General features: G+C 31.5%; 2 protein-coding genes and 2 pseudogenes across 2 annotated transcripts; 2 read left to right on the top strand and 2 right to left on the bottom strand.

The window, feature by feature from the left end:
* The first annotated feature begins 2827 nt into the window (after window positions 1-2827).
* Window positions 2828-5153, top strand: LOC125837035 (vetispiradiene synthase 3-like; annotated as a pseudogene).
* Window positions 5154-5554: 401 nt separating this feature from the next.
* Window positions 5555-10243, bottom strand: LOC125837027 (cytochrome P450 71D7-like). Its single transcript, XM_049516162.1, has 4 exons — window positions 9877-10243; window positions 8936-9474; window positions 8679-8773; window positions 5555-6071 (listed from the first exon to the last, which is right to left on the bottom strand). Exons 1-4 carry the CDS (start codon window positions 10241-10243, stop codon window positions 5555-5557), a joined length of 1518 nt encoding a protein of 505 aa, XP_049372119.1.
* Window positions 10244-19704: 9461 nt separating this feature from the next.
* On the top strand, window positions 19705-22042 carry LOC125837021 (vetispiradiene synthase 3-like). Its single transcript, XM_049516157.1, has 6 exons — window positions 19705-19809; window positions 19896-20172; window positions 20276-20870; window positions 20946-21084; window positions 21191-21436; window positions 21690-22042. Exons 1-6 carry the CDS (start codon window positions 19705-19707, stop codon window positions 21984-21986), a joined length of 1659 nt encoding a protein of 552 aa, XP_049372114.1. The 3' UTR covers window positions 21987-22042.
* Window positions 22043-22367: 325 nt separating this feature from the next.
* Window positions 22368-24421, bottom strand: LOC125837026 (cytochrome P450 71D7-like; annotated as a pseudogene).

Here is a 24421-nt window from a genome sequence, read left to right as displayed (position 1 = left end):
TGGCTCCGCCACTGCCGACAGTACTTCCATATTTTTGTAACCTTTTCCTAGTTGCCTCACTTGACTTCATACAAGGACATATTTGTAAAATTAGATTCAGAACTCCGCGCTAACACGGATTCAATATATATTATTCCCTTCGTCTCATTTTATGTGACACTTTTTAGATTTCGAGATTCAAACAAGTCTATCTTTGATCGTAAGTTTTTCATAGATTTTTTTAACATTTTGAATTGTCAATTATTGTGACTTATAGTACTTTTTACGTAATTTACAAATATATTAATTTTATTTCAAAAAAATTGAAGATTCCATACACAAATTTTCGATCAATCTTAAACTGTTTGACTCTCGAAAAATGAAAAATGTCATATAAATTGAGGCGGAGGAAGTACACAATTTGGAAAGTATATTAGATTTTTAATATAATTTTTAGATATTCTAAGTTACTACTTATTGTACGTAATTGTTACTATTGTCACTATTTATAATATTTTTTATGTAATTTTTAAATACTTAAGAGACTAAGATAATAAAACAAACAAATTAAAATAAAAAAAAACCACATAAAAATTACTATACTAAAGACATGTTGATTTGATGCCTGCTTTGATACTTAAAATTGCCTTTGTGATGACAAGTAAGCATGACGATGAAACAGAGAGGTGAAGCACCTCAACTGTCTCTTCTTATATAAGAGAATAAATATTCTTTTATTTTTTATAGTATGATAATCGATATCTATTAATGTAAGTGGATGTAACCTCTATGATGTAAAAATTTACACTAAAGATGCATAAAACTTAAAACTCAAAACTCAAGCAATTATAGAAAAGTAACCTAGGTTGTTGTGCTCGAAGCAACATTTAAAAAAAAAATTACAATGGAAGAGACACAGCCTACTTATTTTTTAATCAAATGTATTAATTATTTCATTATATATCTGAGAGTTGGATATTTGTTAGGAATACAAAAAAAAACGAAACAATGAGTGGAGAAGGTCAACTCTGAAAACTTGGAATATAATATACTTTTACAAATAAATTATTTTATACTCTTTTTTTAATACAAAGAAAATGGACAAGGTCAACTCTGAAAACTTGGAATATAATAATTACAAAAAAGACTCGTATATAATCACTGCCTCATTTTCTCACTTTTTTTTCTTTATTTCTAGTCTAGTATGATAATAATTCACTTCCTGAAGCAAAAATAATAATAATAATAATAATAATAATGATCATGTTATGCAGCAATATAAATAATTGAGGCAAACATGATACAGTTGAGGAAAACATATACCATCTGATCTTATTATAAAAAAGTTAATGAAGCAATATTAATTATAACTTAAATAATGCAGCCACACAACAGCAAGTCCATAATTATCTATTAGTACTAAAAGTAAGAATCGAAGAATCCAATCCTATAACTTCGAATCGAATCGAATATCAAAATTTTTAAAAAATCAAATTGAAATGTCGAATTTGTTTAGTTAGATTCAAATTTTCATATTTTCAATATTTATGTCTACCCCTAAGAAAATTATATCAAAATATCATTTACTCTACACTTTTAATATGCATGTAATTTATTCAAATTTACGTTTTAATGAATATTATATTTTTTATATTTAAGGTTGTGGATCGTCCACGTTTACGCTATATTTATCGGGAGGTTAATATGGCAATATGCTAACAAGCTTATGAATATAAATATGACAAAAAATAGGGAAAAAATTATATAAAAAAAAATATTGAGCTAGACTAACAAGTACCTAATTATTTATTTCTAAAATTACAAAATTTATATTTGAAATAATTTGCTTGTAAATATTTTTTTGGGTAACCTATTAATATTTAAAAATTCTTTACACCAAAAATTTAATTTGATTTACCTTCCTAAGTTTTTCCACGAATAGTCATCTTTCAAGACTGAATCCATGACAAAGACCTAATTAATTATTAGGTAAACTAAATGAACTCCATCCAAAATGAATTAGTATACTGACTATATTAAATTGGTAATGTGTATAATATATCAAAATAATTTTTAAATTTTGTATTATTGAGTTAAAATTAATGAATAATTAAATATATAAGAAAGAGACGAGGCATAAGAGTACATTATCAGTGTCAAACTATGTGAGGGTGCTATTACTCACTTTTGACTTATTTTTTGCATATTATTTACACCTCTAAATTATGCAAGCATCCTACTATCCTTAAATTTAATCGTCATGATTACACTGTTTTTTTATTTAAATTTGTGTCTGTTATGATGATGTTATTGAACAGTTGGGTCAACTTTAATTTTGCACTATTTTTTGTATTTTTGAAGCTACATCACTCATTATGAATTAGTAAAATTATTCTTCATATTTTGTACAGGTTTACTTCATTAAATTTATGAAATTGTTATACTTGTAAAGTTGATATTTTATACATATTTAATTTCTTTTCTTGATATGTTAAAAGTGATAAGTAAAATTAAAGAAAAAAAAACTATTTTTAGACAAGTAGAAGTGAACGGAGAAAGTATTGAATATAAAATAAATATCATTTTTTTAAACGAACTAAAAAGGAAATATTAGTAGTATATCTTTTATCTTCTATTTTTTTTAATTAGATATAAATTGACTCTATCATTATCCATTCATCCAATTGGAAATGTAGTACTTTTCAACAATTGCTTTTATGTGCATTTTTTGTTATGTGCCTCTTACCACTATAAATAGTTGTCCATTGCTTACCATTTATGTCATCAACTTGAAAGTTTCTTTCATTCTTCCTTAGTATAATCAAAATCACTCTTATTCTTTGTTGCAACAATGACCTTGGCTATAGTTGAAGAAGAGAAGATAATTCGCCCCGTGGCCAACTTCTCTCCAAGTCTATGGGGTGATCATTTCCTTTCCTTCTCCATTGACAATCGCGTAAGTATTTTATTCATAGTTCCTATTAAATTCTTTTTGTTTTAATTAGACGAAAAATATGTTGTTTGATATGAATATATTTATAGGTTGCACAAAAGTATGCTCAAGAGATTGAAGCATTGAAGGAAGAAACAAGGAGTATGTTGTTAGCTATTACCGGAAGGAAATTGGTTGAGAAATTGAATTTTATTGATGTTATTGAACGTCTTGGCATCGCGTACCACTATGAGAAAGAAATCGATGAGATTTTTTTATCGAATTTACAATGAAAATTCAAAATTTGAGGGTGATGAGTATAATGATTTATGCATTTGTGCTCTTCAATTTCGATTGCTAAGGCAACATGGTTACAATATCTCTCTTAGTAAGTACTAAAACTTCACGAATAATGTTGTATAGTTATGTAATATTACTATTCATTTGCTAGAAGGGTAATAATATTTGTGCTATTCCTTGTAAATTATCAGAAATTTTCAACAAATTTCAAGATGGGAATGGAAAATTCAAGGAGTCGTGTGGTGATGATGATGATGTTTTAGGATTATTGAGTTTATACGAAGCTTCACATGTAAGGACACATGGTGAAGATTTCTTAGAAGATGCACTTGTTTTCTCCACTACTCATCTTGAGTCCGCGACTCCACATTTGAACTCTCCTCTTAAAGAGCAAGTAACACATGCCCTTGAGCAATCTTTGCACAAGGGCATTCCTCGAGTAGAGACTCGATTCTTCATATCCTCAATCTATGAGAAGGATGAATCAAAGAACGATGCGTTACTTAGATTTGCCAAATTGGATTTCAACTTGCTCCAAATGCTTCACAAACAAGAACTTGCTGAAGTATCAAGTTGGTGGAAGGAATTGGATTTTGTGACAACGCTTCCATATGCTAGAGATAGAGTAGTTGAATGTTATTTTTGGACATTAGGAGTGTATTTTGAGCCTCAATATTCTCAAGCTCGCGTCATGCTTGCTAAGACCATATCCATCATTTCTATTGTTGACGATACCTTTGATTCTTATGGTATAGTTAAAGAACTTAACACATACACAGACGCCATACAAAGGTATGAACTTCATAAATTTACTTCCTCGTTATATAAAAAAACATAAATTTACTTTAGATTCGTCAACTTTGCAGATGGGATATAAGTGAAATTGATCGTCTTCCTGATTACATGAAGATCAGTTATAAAGCTCTTCTTGATCTTTACAAAGATTATGAAAATGAATTGTCTAACGATGGAAGATCTCATGTTGTCTATCATGCAAAAGAAAGAGTACGCGTATTTTTTAACCCTTCAAACTTGCATTGAAGCAATGTATATTCAAATTACTATATATTTTCTAACACTTATTTTTTCTGGTATTGTAGATGAAAGAAATAGTGAGGAACTATAACGTCGAGGCTAAATGGTTTATTGAAGGATATATGCCTCCTGTTTCTGAGTACTTAAGCAATGCTTTAGCAACTAGTACTTATTACTTGCTCACAACAACATCATATTTGGGAATGAAATCTGCTACTGAGCATGATTTCGAATGGTTGTCAAGGAACCCTAAAATTCTTAAAGCTAATGCAACATTATGTCGCGTTATTGATGACATAGCCACATACGAGGTATATATAAATTGACACAGAGTTTAAAAAAGTAAAGAAGTGTTTTGAATTTTTGTGGTTACAAACTAAAGATATGCAGAATGTACCAAATTAAAAACGTTCTTAATTCAATCTTGTACTGGCATGAAACATGTCATGTGGAAAGTTGAAATTAAAGGGATATGATATTTGAGTAAACATCAACGTGTTGCAATATTGAAGCAATATATAAAATTTAACCGCTAATTCTATTTGCATTTCCAGGTTGAGAAAAGTAGGGGACAAATTGCAACAGGAATTGAGTGTTACAGGAGAGATTATGGTGTATCAACTGAAGAAGCAATGGTTAAATTTCGCGAAATGGCTGAGATAGCATGGAAGGATGTTAACGAAGGAATTCTTAGGCCGAATCATGTATCCATGGAGTTTTTAACGCGTATTATCAATCTTGTTCGTCTTATTGACGTTACATACAAACACAATGAAGATGGATACACATATCCAGAGAAGGTCTTAAAACCTCACATTGTTGCCCTACTTGTGGACTCCATCAAAGTTTGATGAGCTACCAATTGTTGAGAAAGTTGTACTAGATATGTTGTTATTTTTATCTTGTTGAAAAAGACTAGATATAGGATGGTTAGTAATGAATAATGAAATGACTGTTTTGATAATATACTTATATCATACACCTCCCTAGAGTAAGTTTAGACTATTGTAAAGGTAACCTAAATCTGGATCGCATATTGTGAGGCCCATTTAGGGGTGACGCCCTCAATTTTTTTTTCATATTCAGGGCTCGAACCCGAGACCTCTGGTTATAAATTAAGAATGAAACAGTCTCATCACTGCAATACCCAAATATTCATGTCTATAAGGTACTATTATAATGGAACAATATAAGATGTTTTATTTGCTCTTATTTATTGCTAAATGAAAAGACATTTATTGAACAGACTAGCTAGCCCTGAGGGCTAACTATCGCGACACATTCTTATTTGATAAAAGATAAATGCACTTAAGGTTGATAAGGAGTCGCAATCAAGTAAAGGTCATTTTTTCTACTGGCAGTTATTCCATCCGATTCAGTCAAGTCCAAGTCTCTTGGCTCCATTCCAGTAGGGAGTTTCCAATCGAAGTGATAAAGCGATTGAGCCAATGGCAAATAAATATTAGCTAAACCAAATGATATCCCAGGACAAACCCTCCTCCCACTACCAAAGGGAAGAAATTCAAAATTATTACCACTAAAGTCCACAGGACACTGTTCAAATCTCTCTGGCTTAAAGCTTTCTGCATCATCCCAATATTTTGGATCTCTTCCCAATGCCCAAACATTAATCAAAACTTTAGTCTTCATAGGAATAGTGTAGCCGTTTATGTCCGTCTCTTCCCTACATTCTCTTGGGACCAAAAGTGGAATTGGTGGATGGAGTCTTTGAGTTTCTTTAACGACTAACTTTAGGTATTTCAACTCCTCGACATCATATTTATCAAACTTTACTTTATCTCTAAAGGCTTCTCGCACTTCTTCTGTAACATTCGACAATTTAAAAATGAATATGAAGAAGCTTGAAATTTGGAAATAGTCATTTTTGGAAAAATTTAAAAATCTGGAAAATTTGGCTAAGTGTGGAAATCAGTGAGTTTTTGGCCAACTTTGAGCAGTCATAACTCCTAGATCAGGATGATTTAGGAGTAGTTCCAGTTATGGTTTCGAAGCTTGTGGAACGATCTTTCCAACGCCACTGAGTTTGCTCGATTCCGAGTTCGTATGAGCGAGTTATGATCTTTGAAAGTTGGGCAGTTGGCAGGGATTCCGTTCCGGAAATTTAAGGGCATTTTGGTCTTTTCACAAATAATTTCTTTTGAGCTTATATTGTTGTATTAGGCTGATATTTGGATCATTTTGTCCCATTTTGAAAGAGAAAGAGTTAGGGTTCAAGAGAAGAAGAAGAGAAGAAGGAGAAGAAGAAGAGAAGAAAGAGGAGATCAACAAGATTTGTCAAGATCATTGTGGATTTTCGTCGGGGGTGATCCCTATCAAGGTATGTGAGTCTTTAGTGTGGGTTTATCCTTTCCCCCCACATACCAAGCTCGTTTTTATGATTTGAGAAGAGATTGGATTTGTTGTTGAAGTTGTTAGTTGTTGTTGATGTTGTTAGTTGTGTTGTTGAAGTTATTGTTGGTTGTGGGACAGGATTGGGCTGTGTATTTGAGTTGTGACCTATTGTATATTGAGGGATTTTATGATCCTTAGTGTTGGTTGGTTCATACCCCCACACACCAACTCGTTTTTAATTCCAAGAGAAGATTTATTGGTTGTTGAAGTTGTAGTGGTGTTGTGTTGAAGTTCTTGCTGATTTAGTACAGATTTCTGGCTGTGATTTTTGAGTTGAATCTATTGTATAATAAGGGTCTTTATGATTCTAAGTGTTGCTGCTGAAACCTTGAGGTTGAGAGGGTTTAGAATTGGAAAGAAACAAGGGGAAAAAGTCGGATTTTTGGGGAAAAAGGGGCTGGGCTGTTGCACCTCTCCTAGTGCCAAGGACACCAATCCTTCCCTTTCATTCACCATTTCTTTTTTTATACATGTTCCTAGGTATTATACCTATGTTTCCTAGTTGTTTCCAACACTCCAAGGTACTTCCAAAAGTCAAGTAAAACTACAAGTCAAGTGAAGTTAGTTTCCAAGTCAAGTGAAGTTAGTTTCCAATTCAAGTGAAGTTAGTTTCCAAGTCAAGTGAAGTCAAGCTTAGAAGTAAGTAAGTCAAAGCAAGTCTTTAAGGTTTTCCAAGAGTCTTCATTGAGCGTTTTAACTTCATTCTAAGGCTCAAGTTCCAAGTTAAGTATTGAGTTTCAAGTCAAGTCAAAAATTAAGAGTTTCATGTTAAGTTAAGAGTTTCACATCAAGCCAAGAGTTCAAGTAAAGTAAAGAGTTTAAAGTTGAGTTCTTTTCTCAAAGTTATTAGGGAACTATGTATTCCCAAAGAAGTTTTAAAGAAATGTTTTTACATTTAAACAAGGTTGGAAACTGAGATTTCCAAAAAGCCTTCGGGCTAGTTTTTGAGTAATTATCTCATATCAGCAGGAAGAAATATGTTTTAAAAACATAAGAGCCAGTACATTTTTGGGAGTAGTATCGAGCACCGAATTGGGGGAGCGTTCAAAGAACCCACAGCCCCCATAGAACCATGTTAGCCACCATGGGTAGAAAAGGATCATACTTTTTAGATGAATCCTTTTCAGATTAGACTAGTGGATCCATTAGGCAGTTCAGGTCTTATACCTTTGGCCGGGTATAAGATGCTCTGGCAGCGTGAGGTCGATCGCTGTATCATCACTATAGCTCTTATGTGATGGTTGTCGGTTAGAGAAACTCCCACAGCAGTTATTGTATTTTTCATACACAGAGATTATTGTATTTTTTATATACATCAGTTCATTGTATTTTTATACACATTTCAGGCTTATTGTATCCTTGTATACACACAGAGTTCATAGCATGTTTTAAGCAATCTTTCTTTATATCGCACTTGTTTTAAATTGCCTTATATTGAAAGAAGTCAGTCAGGTTGAGTTAAGTTGAGCCAGGTAAGCTATTCAGTTTCTTCCAGTTTTCCTTCTAGCCTTTGTTGCTTAGTTTTCCAGCTTGCATACTCGTACATTCCATGTACTGATGCCAGTTGGCCTGCATCGTTTGATGATGCAGATTCAGGTACCCCGGATCAGCATCCTGCACGTCGTTGATCCAGCTGAGCACTCCAGAGTCAGTAGTGAGCCTCCTTGCATTCCGGAGGACTCAATTATTTTGTGTTCTTAGTTTTTGTTTTATTAGGATGTTGCGGGGTCTGTCCCAACATCCATCTCAGTATTTTAGAGGCTTCATAGACAGACAGTCAGTCAGTTAGTTTTGAGTCTCTCATCTATATATATATGTAAATATTCTATTTTGAGATTCGAGTTGCCTTTATGGCCATATTTTATAAGTTAAGTTGTTTTGTAATATTGCATTGCATTGAGTTATTCTGTTGAGGTTTCCGCTGAGTTAAGAAAGCCAGGCCAAGGGTTCGCTTGGGGCTAGAAATGGTCTCCGGGTGCCGGTCCCGCCCAGGGTGTAGGCTCGGGGCGTGACATCTTCTTGAGCTTTGGCGAATATACTTGGATTTTTCATCATTTCAGCCATAGCCCATATAGTTGTTGTTGATGTAGTTTCCGTTCCACCAGTAAGCATGTCCTGCAATTAAAAATAGTTGAGTCATGACTTTTGAGAATTTTAAAACAAAGCTGAATGACTTTCTAACAGAACTACCCTTAGATGAGTGACCATCTCAGATATTATCTCCAAACTTTTTACAAATGGTTTTGAGTAAGAACAAACATAATATTCAATACTTACAATAATAATAGCTTTGATATTGTGGTTGTTGATTGGAAATTGAAGACTTTTATCCTTCATAAGTCTTAGTAGGACATCAATTAGGTCTTCACCACCTCCTAATCCATCATCACTAGTCTTGTGATTTGCAAAAATTTTCTCTTGCTCATTGATGACATCTTCAACAATTGAATCTACTTTTTGGTGGACATCTAGAGTTTTTTGCTTCACTCCACCAAGACCATGAAGAAACTTGTATGAAGGGAAAATGTCAGCCATATCAAAGCCTTGATCTGCTAATCTTAACACTTCTCTAATTAGTTTTATAAATATGTCTTGCTCTTTTAGTAATTGACCAAATGCTGATCTACATATCATGGAGCTTGCAAACCAAATCATCATTTCTGTAAAATTAAATGGCTCTCCAAAAGATGAAGATGATCGTATAGAGTCGATGAGATGAACAACCTCATCATGTCTAATCGAACTGAATGACCGGACATTCTTTGCATTCAATAGTTCCATGGCACAAATTTTACGCATTTGTCTCCAGTAGTCACCTGTTAATTAAGTGTAAAAATTACCAGGTGTCATATGCAAAACCTAACAAAGCAAATCTTGTATTATGTCATGTAAAACGAGTGTGTCTACTTACTCAACTTTAAACAAGTTTTAGTGTCTACTTGATCACACCCAACATTGGAGGGCATAGATACCAGTTGATGTCAAGTTAAAGAGCACGTTTATGTATTCTGTCCAATTAACAATCTACTTATAAAAAAAATAAAGTTAATTTACATTCTCCCCATAAGCAAGTACTCCTTTAAGGATTCCATTGTGAATGTCATATATTATATATATATATACATAGAAGGATCCTCAAAGGGGAAATATACTTCTGCCCTTTGAGAAAAAAGTAAAACTCAAATATATTAGGGTAAACGCGCCTAATTAACACTCACCATAGGGGCTAAAGGCAATGTCACGACTATCATAAGTGCTAATATCCGTGACCAAGAGTTTAGGCCTAGATGCAAAAGCGAGGTCATGAGTTTTTAGTACATTTTTAGCCATCTCAGAAGAAGTAACAACAACAACACAAACTTCACCAAGTTGAAGGTGCATTAGAGGACCATATTTTTTGGCCAAATCTCTAAGGACATGATGTGGATATCCACCAACAATGTGATGCATGCTTCCTATAAAAGGAAGTTTCCATGGACCTGGAGGTAATTTTTTAGTTGTTTGGCTATTGGAGTTTTTCCATTTTCTTAGCAAAAAGAGGAAAGATAAAAAAAGGAAAATGTAAACTAGACTAAAGATTTGCATTTTGGGAGTGTGTTTGGTGATTCTTAACTCAAAGTTCTATATTTATAGTGGTGACAACATCACATCGTTAGATATTGTTTCATAATGTATTATACTTCTTTGTATTGTGTTTGATTGTATCGTATTATATTATTTTAATATATATAATATTTGTGTAGATTATATCGCTCTCCATCATCATACAATGTCAGATCACATCAACAGTTTGAAGGATAAACCTACAAGAAAAGTAGGTTACGTGATAGAGTTACTTTAGAAAGGTAGATTAAAGGATACAATAGAGTTATTAATTAATTAAATAATAAGTAAAGATAAAATGAGAAATAAAAAAATTAAGGTAACGATGCAATCACACCAAATTTATGTTCAAATGAAAATTTAGCTTTCAAAAACTACTACTAAACTACTATTTTTAAAAATAAATAAATTCAATTAGCTTCAACAATATCCAAGTATATATTATCCAAACGCGAGTGTGACCTGATAAGTATCAATTGAGCTATCTCGACTATTTCCAATCAAGATTGGAATAGGTGACACGAGGATTTATAGTTCTCTACTTTATCAATTCCAATCTCGATTGAAATCACTAACATGAGGATTTCCAGTCCTAAATTTTTTCTCCTCTGCAAGGCTATTGATTATTTATTTAAAATTAATATTTATCAGTCAATCCTTGATTCTTTATTCTCAGTGCTTTTCAATAGTCCGACATGAAAAAATGACTATTTATCTTTCAAAACCTACTACTAAATTACTATATTAAAAAAAATTCAATCAACTTCAACAACCAATTGTATTATAACAAATATCTTATAACATTAATCGATATATTGCACATAAACTAATTCGAACACTACAGTAGCATGCCATCAAAGTAGACTCTACAAAGCATTAGAGGTTGAAATGTACGTAATTAAGAATTTTAGGGCATGCACGTTACCTACTTGCACAAACAATTATTATTTGTTTTGACAATTATAGTAAAGAGTTAGGTAAACATTCTTTTCTACATACGATATCCCACAATTATCCAAAAAAAAAACAAATTAATGTGTTCATGTCAATACTTCCTTGTGTATTAATCTATGAATTTTTTTGAACTGACATAGGAAACAACTATTTTTGAATGATATATATATTTCGAATTATAATACTAAATTTTATATAACTAATTCATGTATTATTAATATTTTTGTGTGACTCCAGTCAACAACCAAACGACCCTTAATATTGAATGTGGTAATATTACTCTTGTAACATCTTATTTTCTTGATATTCATCAATTGAAGGAGATATTTTCTCAATTTTTGTCATAGTTATTGAAGACGCTATCTAAAACAGTCATGTACTGATTTACTTGCTCGTATTATTGATGTTATATATAAACACAATCACGATGGATACACTCATCTTGAAAAAAAATCTTAAAATCTCACTATTTCCCTACTTGTGGACTCCATTGAATTACAAATTGCCAGTTAAAATCTCAGGTGGTGAGGATGCGTGTTGGGGGGGGGGGGGGGGGGGGGGCTACTAAGTTGATGTGAAGAGAGAAGGAGCACGTCAATCAATGTTGAATATCATTTTCAGACTCTGACCGCTGAAAAAGTTATTTTCCTTATTTTTTTAGAAAAAGTATTTTACGCAATATTTTTTTGACCAACCGACTAGAAAAATGAAAAAATTGATCCCATATGTTTTTCATAGGTTCAAAATGATCTATTAAATGCAGTTTTCAAACAATTTTTGTTCTTTTAGATTGTCAAAACCAATTCTTCTTGAAGCATGGTGCCAACAATTAATACTAAATAATTAACAAGTATATAAATAGCTAATTTATGAAGGGATCATGAGTCACGTATTTCATAAATCTTCCCAATAAATTCGCCCCTACATATATACACACATCAATATTTTTGTCACTACAAAAAAAAGTTCAATTTATGGCAGTTAACTTGAGGGAGTTCTTAAAAACTCCATTATTAATACATTTTGTAGCGTTTTTTCTAACTCCCACAATATAAATCATTTTGTGATAGTTTTATTAAGGGGGTTAGAGAATTTCATAAGTTAGAAAAGTTTATGTCGATTATCGAACCCCCAAAATTTATTTTGTTACTATATATATATAAAAGAATTAATATTGAAAGTTAATTTCATTATATATACACACATTCTCCTTCTTCATTTCAATTGGATTGTAATCTTTGATTCTTTATTTTTTAATCTATTAAGATAAACTTAAATATTTTTTCTACTTTTTATATCCAATTTCACTTCAATGTTTTATCTTATATATAGTAGTACTACAATTTGTATTAAGATATCTTATAAAGTCATATTCATTAATATTTATTTTTGCTTAAATTTTAATTTTATTTAAGCTTTTGTAATACTAAAGTCAAATTAATTAATTAGTTACTTATTAATAATCATTAAAAAGAAAAAGTTTGTTCTGTGCATAAAAAATAAATAATAATATTTTTCCCTCCAAAATATTAAAAATAGCCTTAAACCAAAATTTCCCACTAATTCCCTTAAAATTTTCAAAACAACCAAATAACTACCCCCACTTCCCACGTAAAACTCCCACACACAAATCCCATATCATTTTCCACCTAAACTTTTTACTTTTCCTTCACCCTCTCCTCTTTCCCTTTACCTCTAATTTTTTTTCTTACTTCATTTTCTGGCAATCTTTTGGGTGAGTATAAATTTTAATTTTTTGCTAAATAATTTGTTCTCCTGTAGGTTATGCACAATGGAATAGATGGTAAATAATTTTTTGAATATAAATATTGATCTTAATTTTAAATGTAAATATTGATCTTAGTATTATTTAATTTGTAGACATTTTGTATTTTACAAGTTGTTAAACCTAACACATTAATGCCTTTACATATTTCAGGTTTTGTTAAGACTTTCATCACATTGTAAAGTTATTTATAAGGGACCTTCAATTAATTTCAGGTAAGTCTCAATTTTATTTTTGTTTATTTAAATATCATGTAATAGTTTTATTCTTGATTGGATTTGACTAGTGCAAATTAAAGGATAATTTTGCACATGAGATTGTGATCAATATAAGTATAACTTAAAAATATGTATTTTCCTATTCCGTACACCTAGCTTTTGTTTCCGTAGAAATAATGAAATCGTTATTATTCACATAAGTGTGTAGGAGAGAACATCAAAATAAATTTCTCTCATCCATAATTTTTTTTTTTCAAACCAAAGCTTTATATAAATTTGCTTTGGGGATGAAATGAACTTTCATTAATTTTTTTAGGACATACAAAAATATGTATATGTATCAATATATGTTTATCTAATTACGTATATATTTTTTTGTTTCAGATTGATCCGGGGATAGAGCTTACTTCACCTTGGATAAGAGATTGACTAGCAACAACCTAAATCATCAAACAAATGCTATAGAATTTTTTATATTTAGTTGTTGTGAATGTTTTATCATTTAAAATGTAATGTTGAAGTTATTATACACAAGTTTGTATTACTTTTATTTGACATGAGTTTGAACTTGTGAAGCTTATAAATATAAATTTGTTTAGTGAAATTTTATTTGCATTAAGTGTGTTATTCAATAAGATTATTTATATTATTTTTAAGGCTTAATGTAAATCGAATTTCATTTTTATTATTATGATAATAATAATTTTATAAAACTCCACAAATCAAATTATGTAAATATTGATCTTATATAACAAAAAATTTAAATCTACAAAAATAAAAAATTTAAAATATTGAGATGATATTGTGAAGGTTCTAAATCGTCACAAATTGATACTATAAAACCTCCACAAATTTATTAGTCATTTTGTGGGGGGCGTCGTGGAGGTTTACTAAAACCGCTTCAAATATGCTCGTGGCAAGAGTAATTGTAGTGTTTTAAAAAACCGCCACAATTTAATTTGTGGGGTCCCAAAAATGCCACAAATTGACAAAATAACCCCCATAAATTGAGCATTTTTTTGTACCTTCATCGATGGGCACCACCGGACCAGTAAATTCATTCCACTAGATTTAACCACCTAGTGACGGAGGTAGAATCCCAACTATCTGAGTTCGGTCAAATTGATTAACTTCTACTCATGTAGTGCATCAATGTTGAAAAAATCAATATTAATTTATACACAATAACTTTAAAATCTAATTATTAATACTTAAAAAAATAATCGTTCTAAAAGTTCAGAACCCATAAAATCGAGGTCACATGTCAATTTTCCTTCTAATCATAATTCCTTATTCTAGGTCAAAGTTTCAGAATCGATTTTCTAATTACTAATTTTCTTTTAAGAAGATAGATATTTCTTCATGAATCGTTATCCTGAAATTCAATTATAAATTTAACACTTGAACTTGATAAAAGGTCTTCAATTCGTCAAGCAATAAAACATTTAAAATGTGCATATCATGATCATAAGGAGTATATATTTTATAATAATATCTAAACCACTAAAATTTAATTTGTATGTCTCGACAAATTAATAGTTGTAGTGAGGATAGGTATAATTCAGAAAATGATTGAGAATTGAGATGAAAGGCTAGAAATTCAGTACTATATTTTGGTAAGGAGGGCCTTTCTATCTAGTCGCTTGATTTAATTCGGTGCGTTTGAACATATATTTTACTAGAAAAGTAAAATAAAATAAAATTGTGAAAGTAAAAAATTCATCTTAAAAAACAAACATAAAAATCAATATTATGTATAACCAAATAATATTTGTTTTTTAAAAAAATAAATAAGATATTTTCCCCTTCTTTTTTGTACATTTTAAAATGGCTGATTATGAAACACTTAAAGTTGATACAATTCTTTATTTAGACACTTGCGCGATCCGAAAATCTAGCTTCCTTGTCCATGTTTTGATAATCATCATCATTCGTCCTAGTCAATAATAAAATTCATTAATTATTACTTAAGTGATTTGGTCGAATAAAGTCTTCTACTAATTTATTCATACGATTATTTTTTTTGAAAATTCTTTTCTCATAATAGAAGGTAAGAAATTGTCGTCAGACATTGTGGATGAAATTGTCTCTCCTTTAATTAGGTGTGAAATGTCCTTATGAAGTCTTTGTTTTTTTACCCTATCATAATGTAAGTTTTGTTTTTTTTTAAAAAAATATTTTTGAAAATGTTTTGAAATCGAAGAGAATCTCTTATTAAAGAAAAAGGCCATAAAACTAATTATTTTTTTTTAAAAAAATGACCTACATTGTGAGCCATAAGGTGAGAGACGCAGCCAATTTTTTTATATTCTTAAAATCATATTCCCTTTGTAACATTTTATATGTACTGAAAATAAAATTTATGAAATAAAGAAAAATAATTTGAATTTTATCATTTTATAATTTTCGATCTTAAATTTTCATAAGAAATAAACTTAGAATGAATATATATATCACTAAATGTTAAAAATATGTGAATAAATTACATTTTGATTTGATTTTCAACACAAAAAAAAACGTTTGAAAATTCTCCAATAACACCAGGATAAAAGAACACCGACAATACTTTTATATTTTTGTAACCTTTTCCTAGTTGCCTCACTTGACTTTATACAAGGACATATTTGTAAAATTAGATTCATAACTCCACGCTAACACAAATTCAATATATATTACTCCCTTCGTCTTATTTTATGTGACACTTTTTAGAATCTAAGATTCAAACAAGTCTATCTTTGATCGTAAGTTTTTCATAGATTTTCTTAAACATTTTGAATTATCAATTATTGTGACTTATAGTAGCACTTTTTATGTAGTTTACAAATATATAAATTTTATTTCGAAAAATTTGAAGATTCCATACACAAATTTCCGATCAATCTTAAATTGTTTGACTCTCGAAAAATGAAAAATGTCATATAAATTAAGGCAGAGGAAGTACACGATTTGAAAAATTTATTAGATTTTTAATATAATTTTTAGATATTCTAAGTTACTACTTATTGTACGTAATTGTTACTACTGTCACTATTTATAATATTTTTTATGTAATTTTTAAATACTTAAAAGACTAAGATAATAAGACAAATAAATTAAAATAAAAAAAACACATAAAATTTACTAAACTTTGATTTGATGTCTGCTTTGATACTTAAAATTGCCTTTGTGATGACAAGTAAGCATGAACGATGAAACAGAGAGGTGAAGCACCTCAACTGTCTCTTCTTATATAAGAGAATAAATATTCTTTTATTTTTCATATTATGATAATCGATATCTATTATTGTAAGTGGATGTAACCTCTATGATGTAAAAATTTACACTAAAAATGCATAAAACTCAAGCAATTATATAAGTAACCTAGGTCGGTATGATGAATTGTGGTAAAAGATTTAAAGAATTGAGGAACGTAATGATTGAGGGTAAGATAAAACAAATAATGATTGAAAGGTTAGGCTGTTGTAATAATTAGGGAAGTATATATGGTTGTAATTGGATAATGAATTAGAAGGACGATATGACAACTTGTGTATATGAAAATGGTGGGGATAAATTGTTGTGGGTTTGTCTGGGTAATGACAGTAACATATATAATTGAGGAATAATTATGGTATAGTATTGGTCAAGAATTGAAAGTTAATGATTATAATATGTGGTGTACGAAATTGTTACGTATTTGAGAAGAATGGATATATACATACTACAATGATTAGATAAATATTGGTTGGTTGTTTTTGTTGTATTAAAAATTGTATGGAAAACGTGGTTAGTCATTCATGTGAGTTCTTGGCATTATTGTACGACTTCTTAATGACCAATTAATGATTGACAATTGAGTTAGTTATTACCATCATATATATAGTAATAGCTTGAAGTTGGCAACATACTCCAGTGAAGTGTAGTTTACACAATTGAATAGGTCAGGTTATTACTTATGGCATAGGTGTTAAGAGTTAGCATCGTTAAAGTTATGCCAATTGGAGGAATTAAGACTTATCCTTAGGTTTGAACTTTAGGAAATTGATTATAGAATTAGGTGAGTTTTTGGGTCTAGGCTTAGACATAGAATAATATAAGTGTTTATAGACTCGTTAACTTACAAATTATGCATATATACTTAATAGTTTGGAAAGGTTCGGAGTCATTGAGGAAAGGAAAAGTATTGGAGAAGTAGCTTGCTTGACTTCGGTCTGAAATCTTGAGACCGTGAAATTTATAATCTTGAATCCTCTCTATCGAAGTGATGCCTTGAATAAAGAAGGCTTGATGAAATATTGTTAATGAATTGAAAAGTGGTGATAATAAATGATAAATTAATGATATTATTGGATCTGAATGTCACGTTCCGACATGGTATAATTGGATCGGAGTGTCACGTTTCGACACGGTATTATTGGATCGGAGTGTCACGTTCCGACAGAGTATAATTGGATCGGAGTGTCACGTTCCGACATGGTATTATTGGATCGGAGTGTCACGTTCCAACATGGCATAATTGGATCGGAGTGTCACGTTCCGACACGGTAACATTAAAGGAAAAAGATATTGAATTAACTTAATGTACTCAATCTCAAATAACTCAATTCCCAAATTAGTTTGGTTTGGAGGCATGAGTCCTCATGTGTGATCTTGATATTGTTGACTGATTACGTACTTACTTTAGAGTTGTTGACACTGGTTCATATGTTTGTTGCTTGCCACCTGCTAAGTGTCATATATAGTTGATTTTATACTATTATTCATTACATATTAGTTTCTATTTTGGGTTGGCAGATAATATCTACTCAGTACATGTTGCCCTGTACTGAGCCCTATTTGTGTTTTTCTTTGTTTTCTTTTTGTGGAGTGCAACGAGTGTATCAGTGACTTCGACTCGCCCTCAGCTCTAGCGAGTCTCCAACACATCAGGTTCCAGGGTGAGCTATTCATTCCAGCTCATGACATGATGTCCTTAGTTTTCGGACATAAACTATTTTATTCATTTATTTTGGTGTCTTGAATACTCTTAGACTTAGTATTTGAAAGACTAGATGTCCTTGATGTGATAACTTTCAGATTTTGAGGATAATAAGTGTTAGACTTTAGATGTTTATTTGATTGGTTACTTTAATAAGTTTTGAGCTTCCGCATTATTGTTATTGTTATTCGTGGTTAAATTATTGATATATATTGGGGTTTGGACTCCTTGGTTCGCCCACTTAGGAGGTTAAGTGTGAGTGCCATTCACATATTTTATACTTTTTTTTTTTAATACAAAGAAAATGGACAAGGTCAACTCTGAAAACTTGGAATATAATAATTACAAAAAAGACTCGTATATAATCACTGCCTCATTTTCTCACTTTTTTTTCTTTATTTCTAGTCTAGTATGATAATTATTCACTTCCTGAAGTGTTAAAGAATGACAAAAGTCCCACATCGGTGGTTAATGAGATGGGTGGACTCCTTATAAGGCTTGGGCAGTCCTCCTCCCTTTGAGCTAGCTTTTGGGGTGTGAGTTAGGCCCAAGACCTAATTTAACATGGTATCAGAGCAGGGCCCGTCTCACCCGATGCTGGGGCCCCCAAAATCAAAAATTGCCCACGCACCAGATGCTAAGCACTGGGCGTGGACTCCTTATAAGGCTTGGACAGTCCTCCTCCCTTTGAGCTAGCTTTTGGGGTGTGAGTTAGGCCCAAGACCTAATTTAACATGAAGCAAAAATAATAATAATAATAATAATAATGATCATGTTATGCAGCAATATAAATAATTGAGGCAAACATGATACAATTGAGGAAAACATATACCATCTGATCTTATTATAAGAAAGTTAATGAAGCAATATTATTTATAACTTAAATAATGCAGCCACACAATTTAAGGTTGTGGATCGTCCACGTTTACGCTATATTTATCGGGAGGTTAATATGGCAATATGCTAACAAACTTATGAAAATAAATATGACAAAAAATAGCGAAAAAATTATATGTATAAAAAAAGATTGAGCTAGACTAACAAGTACCTAATTACTTATTTCTAAAATTACAAAAATTATATTTGAAATAATTTGTTTGTAAATATTTTTCGGGTAACCTATTAAGATTTAAAAATTCTTTACACCGAAAATTTAATTTGATTTACCTTTCTAAATTTTTCCACGAATTTAATATTTAAAACTATTTTTAGACTACTAGAAGTGAACGGAGAAAGTATTGAATATATAACAAATATCATTTTTTTAAACGAACTAAAAAGGAAATATTAGTAGTATATCTTTTATCTTCTATTTTTTTTAATTAGACATAAATTGACTCTATCATTATCCATTCATCCAATTGGAAATGTAGTACTTTTCAACAATTGCTTTTATGTGCATTTTTTGTTATGTGCCTCTTACCACTATAAATAGTTGTCCATTGCTTACCATTTATGTCATCAACTTGAAAGTTTCTTTCATTCTTCCTTAGTATAATCAAAATCACTCTTATTCTTTGTTGCAAAAATGACCTTGGCTATAGTTGAAGAAGAGAAGATAATTCGCCCTGTGGCCAACTTCTCTCCAAGTCTATGGGGTGATCGTTTCCTTTCCTTCTCCATTGATAATCGCGTAAGTATTTTATTCATAGTTCCTATTAAATTCTTTTTGTTTTAATTAGACGAAAAATATGTTGTTTGATATGAATATATTTATAGGTTGCACAAAAGTATGCTCAAGAGATTGAAGCATTGAAGGAAGAAACAAGGAGTATGTTGTTAGCTATTACTGGAAGGAAATTGGTTGAGAAATTGAATTTTATTGATGTTATTGAACGTCTTGGCATCGCGTACCACTATGAGAAAGAAATCGATGACATTTTGTATCAAATTTACAATGAAAATTCAAAATTTGAGGGTGATGAGTATAATGATTTATGCATTTGTGCTCTTCAATTTCGATTGCTAAGGCAACATGGTTACAACATCTGTCTTAGTAAGTACTAAAACTTCATGAATAATGTTGTGTACTTGTGTAATATTACTATTCTTTTGCTATAAGGGTAATAATATTTGTGCTATTCCTCGTAAATTATCAGAAATTTTCAACAAATTTCAAGATGGGAATGGAAATTTCAAGGAGTCGTTTGCTAGTGATGTTTTAGGATTATTGAGTTTATACGAAGCTTCACATGTAAGGACACATGGTGAAGATATCTTAGAAGATGCACTTGTTTTCTCCACTACTCATCTTGAGTCCGCGACGCCACATTTGAACTCTCCTCTTAAAGAGCAAGTAACACATGCCCTTGAGCAATCTTTGCACAAGGGCATTCCTCGAGTAGAGACTCGATTCTTCATATCCTCAATCTATGAGAAGGATGAATCAAAGAACGACGCGTTACTTAGATTTGCCAAATTGGATTTCAACTTGCTCCAAATGCTTCACAAACAAGAACTTGCTGAAGTATCAAGGTGGTGGAAGGAATTGGATTTTGTGACAACGCTTCCATATGCTAGAGATAGAGTAGTTGAATGTTATTTTTGGACATTAGGAGTGTATTTTGAGCCTCAATATTCTCAAGCTCGCGTCATGCTTGCTAAGACCATATCCATCATTTCTATTGTTGACGATACCTTTGATTCTTATGGTATAGTTAAAGAACTTAACACATACACAGACGCCATACAAAGGTATGAACTTCATAAATTTACTTCCTCGTTATATAAAAAAAACATAAATTTACTTTAGATTCGTCAACTTTGCAGATGGGATATAAGTGAAATTGATCATCTTCCTGATTACATGAAGATCAGTTATAAAGCTCTTCTTGATCTTTACAAAGATTATGAAAATGAATTGTCTAACGATGGAAGATCTCATGTTGTCTATCATGCAAAAGAAAGAGTACGCGATCAAATTACATTTTTTTTAACCCTTTAAACTTGCATTGAAGCAATGTATATTCAAATTACTATATGTTTTCTAACACTTATTTTTTCTGGTGTTGTAGATGAAAGAAATAGTGAGGAGCTATAACGTCGAGGCTAAATGGTTTATTGAAGGATATATGCCTCCTGTTTCTGAGTACTTAAGCAATGCTTTAGCAACTAGTACTTATTACTTGCTCACAACAACATCATATTTGGGAATGAAATCTGCTACTGAGCATGATTTCGAATGGTTGTCAAGGAACCCTAAAATTCTTAAAGCTAATGCAACATTATGTCGCGTTATTGATGACATAGCCACATACGAGGTATATATAAATTGACACAGAGTTTAAAAAAGTAAAGAAGTGTTTTGCATTTTTGTGGTTACAAACTAAAGATATGCAAAATGTACCAAATTAAAAATGTTCTTAATTCAATCTTGTACTGGCCTGAAACATGTCATGTGGAAAGTTGAAATTAAAGGGATATGATATTTGAGCAAACATCAACGTGTTGCAATGTCTATATATTGAAGCAATATATAAAATTTAACCCCTTATAATCTATTTGCATTTCCAGGTTGAGAAAAGTAGGGGACAAATTGCAACAGGAATTGAGTGTTACAGGAGAGATTATGGTGTATCAACTGAAGAAGCAATGATTAAATTTCGCGAAATGGCTGAGATAGCATGGAAGGATGTTAACGAAGGAATTCTTAGGCCGAATCATGTATCCATGGAGTTTTTAACGCGTATTCTCAATCTTGGTCGTCTAATTGACGTTACATACAAGCACAATGAAGATGGATACACACATCCGGAGAAGGTCTTAAAACCTCACATTGTTGCCCTACTTGTGGACTCCATCAAAGTTTGATGAGCTACCAATTGTTGAGAAAGTTGTACTAGATATGTTGTTATTTTTATCTTGTTGAAAAAGACTAGATATAGGATGGTTAGTAATGAATAATGAAATGACTGTTTTGATAATATACTTATATCATACACCTCCCTAGAGTAAGTTTAGACTATTGTAAAGCTAACCTAAATCTGGATCGGTGAGGCCCATTTAGGGGTGACACTCTCAATTTTTTTTTTTTCATATTCAGGGCTCAAACCCGAGACCTCTAATTATAAATTAAGAATGAAACAGTCTCATCACTGCAATACCCAAATATTCGTGTCTATAAGGTAATATTATAATGGAACAATATAAGATGTTTTATTTGCTCTTATTTATTGCTAAATGAAAAGACATTTATTTATAAGGAGTCACAATCAAGTATAGGTCATTTTTTCTACTGGCAGTTATTCCATCCGATTCAGTCAAGTCCAAGTCTCTTGGCTCCATTCCAGTAGGGAGTTTCCAATCGAAGTGATAAAGCGATTGAGCCAATGGCAAATAAATATTAGGTAAACCAAATGATATCCCAGGACAAACCCTCCTCCCACTACCAAAGGGAAGAAATTCAAAATTATTACCATTAAAGTCCACAGGACACTGTTCAAATCTCTCTGGCTTAAAGCTTTCCGCGTCATCTCTCCCAATGCCCAAACATTAATCAAAACTTTAGTCTTCACAGGAATAGTGTAGCCGTTTATGTCCGTCTCTTCCCTACATTCTCTTGGGACCGAAAGTGGAATTGGTGGATGGAGTCTTAGACTTTCTTTAACGACTAACTTTAGGTATTTCAACTCCTCGACATCATATTTATCAAACTTTACTTTATCTCTAAAGGATTCTCGCACTTCTTCTTGAGCTTTGGCGAATATACTTGGATTTTTCATCATTTCAGCCATAGCCCATATAGTTGTTGTTGATGTAGTTTCCGTTCCACCAGTAAACATGTCCTGCAATTAAAAATAGTTGAGTCATGACTTTTGAGAATTTTAAAACAAAGCTGAATGACTTTCTAACAGAACTACCCTTAGATGAGTGACCATCTCAGATATTATCTCCAAACTTTTTACAAATGGTTTTGAGTAAGAACAAACATAATATTCAATACTTACAATAATAATAGCTTTGATATTGTGGTTGTTGATTGGAAATTGAAGACTTTATCCTTCATAAGTCTTAGTAGGACATCAATTAGGTCTTCACCACCTCCTAATCCATCATCACTAGTCTTGTGATTTGCAAAAATTTTCTTGTGCTCATTGATGACATCTTCAACAATTGAATCTACTTTATGGTGGACATCTAGATTTTTTTGCTTCACTCCACGAAGACCATGAAGAAACTTGTATGAAGGGAAAATGTCAGACATATCAAAGCCTTGATCTGCTAATCTTAACACTTCTCTAATTAGTTTTATAAATATGTCTTGATCTTTTAGTAATTGACCAAATGCTGATCTACATATCATGGAGCTTGCAAACCAAATCATCATTTCTGTAAAATTAAATGGTTCTCCAGAAGATGAAGATGATCGTATAGAGTCGATGAGATGAACAACCTCATCATGTCTAATAGAACTGAATAACCGGACATTCTTTGCATTCAACAGTTCCATGACACAAATTTTACACATTTGTCTCCAGTAGTCACCTGTTAATTAAGTGTAGAAATTATCAGGTGTCATATGCGAAACCTAACAAAGCAAATCTTATATTATGTCATGTAAGACGCGTGTGTCTACTTACTCAACTTTAAACAAGTTTAAGTGTCTACTTGATCACACCCAACATTGGAGGGCATAGATACCAGTTGATGTCAAGTTAAAGAGCACGTTTATGTATTTTGTCCAATTAATAACCTACTTATAAAAAAATCAAGTTAATTTACATTCTCCCCATAAGCAAGTACTCCTTTAAGGATTATATTGTGAATGTCATATATTATATATATATAGAAGGATCCTCAAAGGGGAAATATACTTCTTCCTTTGAGAAAAAAGTAAAACTCAAATATATTAGGGTAAACGCGCCTAATTAACACTCACCATAGGGGCTAAAGGCGATGTCACGACTATCATAAGTGATAATATCCGTGACCAAGTGTTTAGGCCTAGATCCAAAAGCGAGGTCATGAGTTTTTAGTGCATTTTTAGCCATCTCAGAAGAAGTAACAACAACAACACAAACTTCACCAAGTTGAAGGTGCATTAGAGGACCATATTGTTTGGCCAAATCTCTAAGGACATGATGTGGATATCCACCAACAATGTGATGCATGCTTCCTATAAAAGGAAGTTTCCATGGACCTGGAGGTAATTTTTTAGTTGTTTGGCTATTGGGGTTTTTCCATTTTCTTAGCAAAAAGAGGAAAGATTGAAAAAGGAAAATGTAAACTAGACTAAAGATTTGCAT

This window comes from Solanum verrucosum, unplaced genomic scaffold (genome assembly GCF_900185275.1).
Source record: "Solanum verrucosum unplaced genomic scaffold, falcon-dt-bn FXZP01000165.1, whole genome shotgun sequence".
NCBI lineage: Eukaryota > Viridiplantae > Streptophyta > Magnoliopsida > Solanales > Solanaceae > Solanum > Solanum verrucosum.
This window is presented reverse-complemented; position numbering and strand designations above follow the sequence as displayed.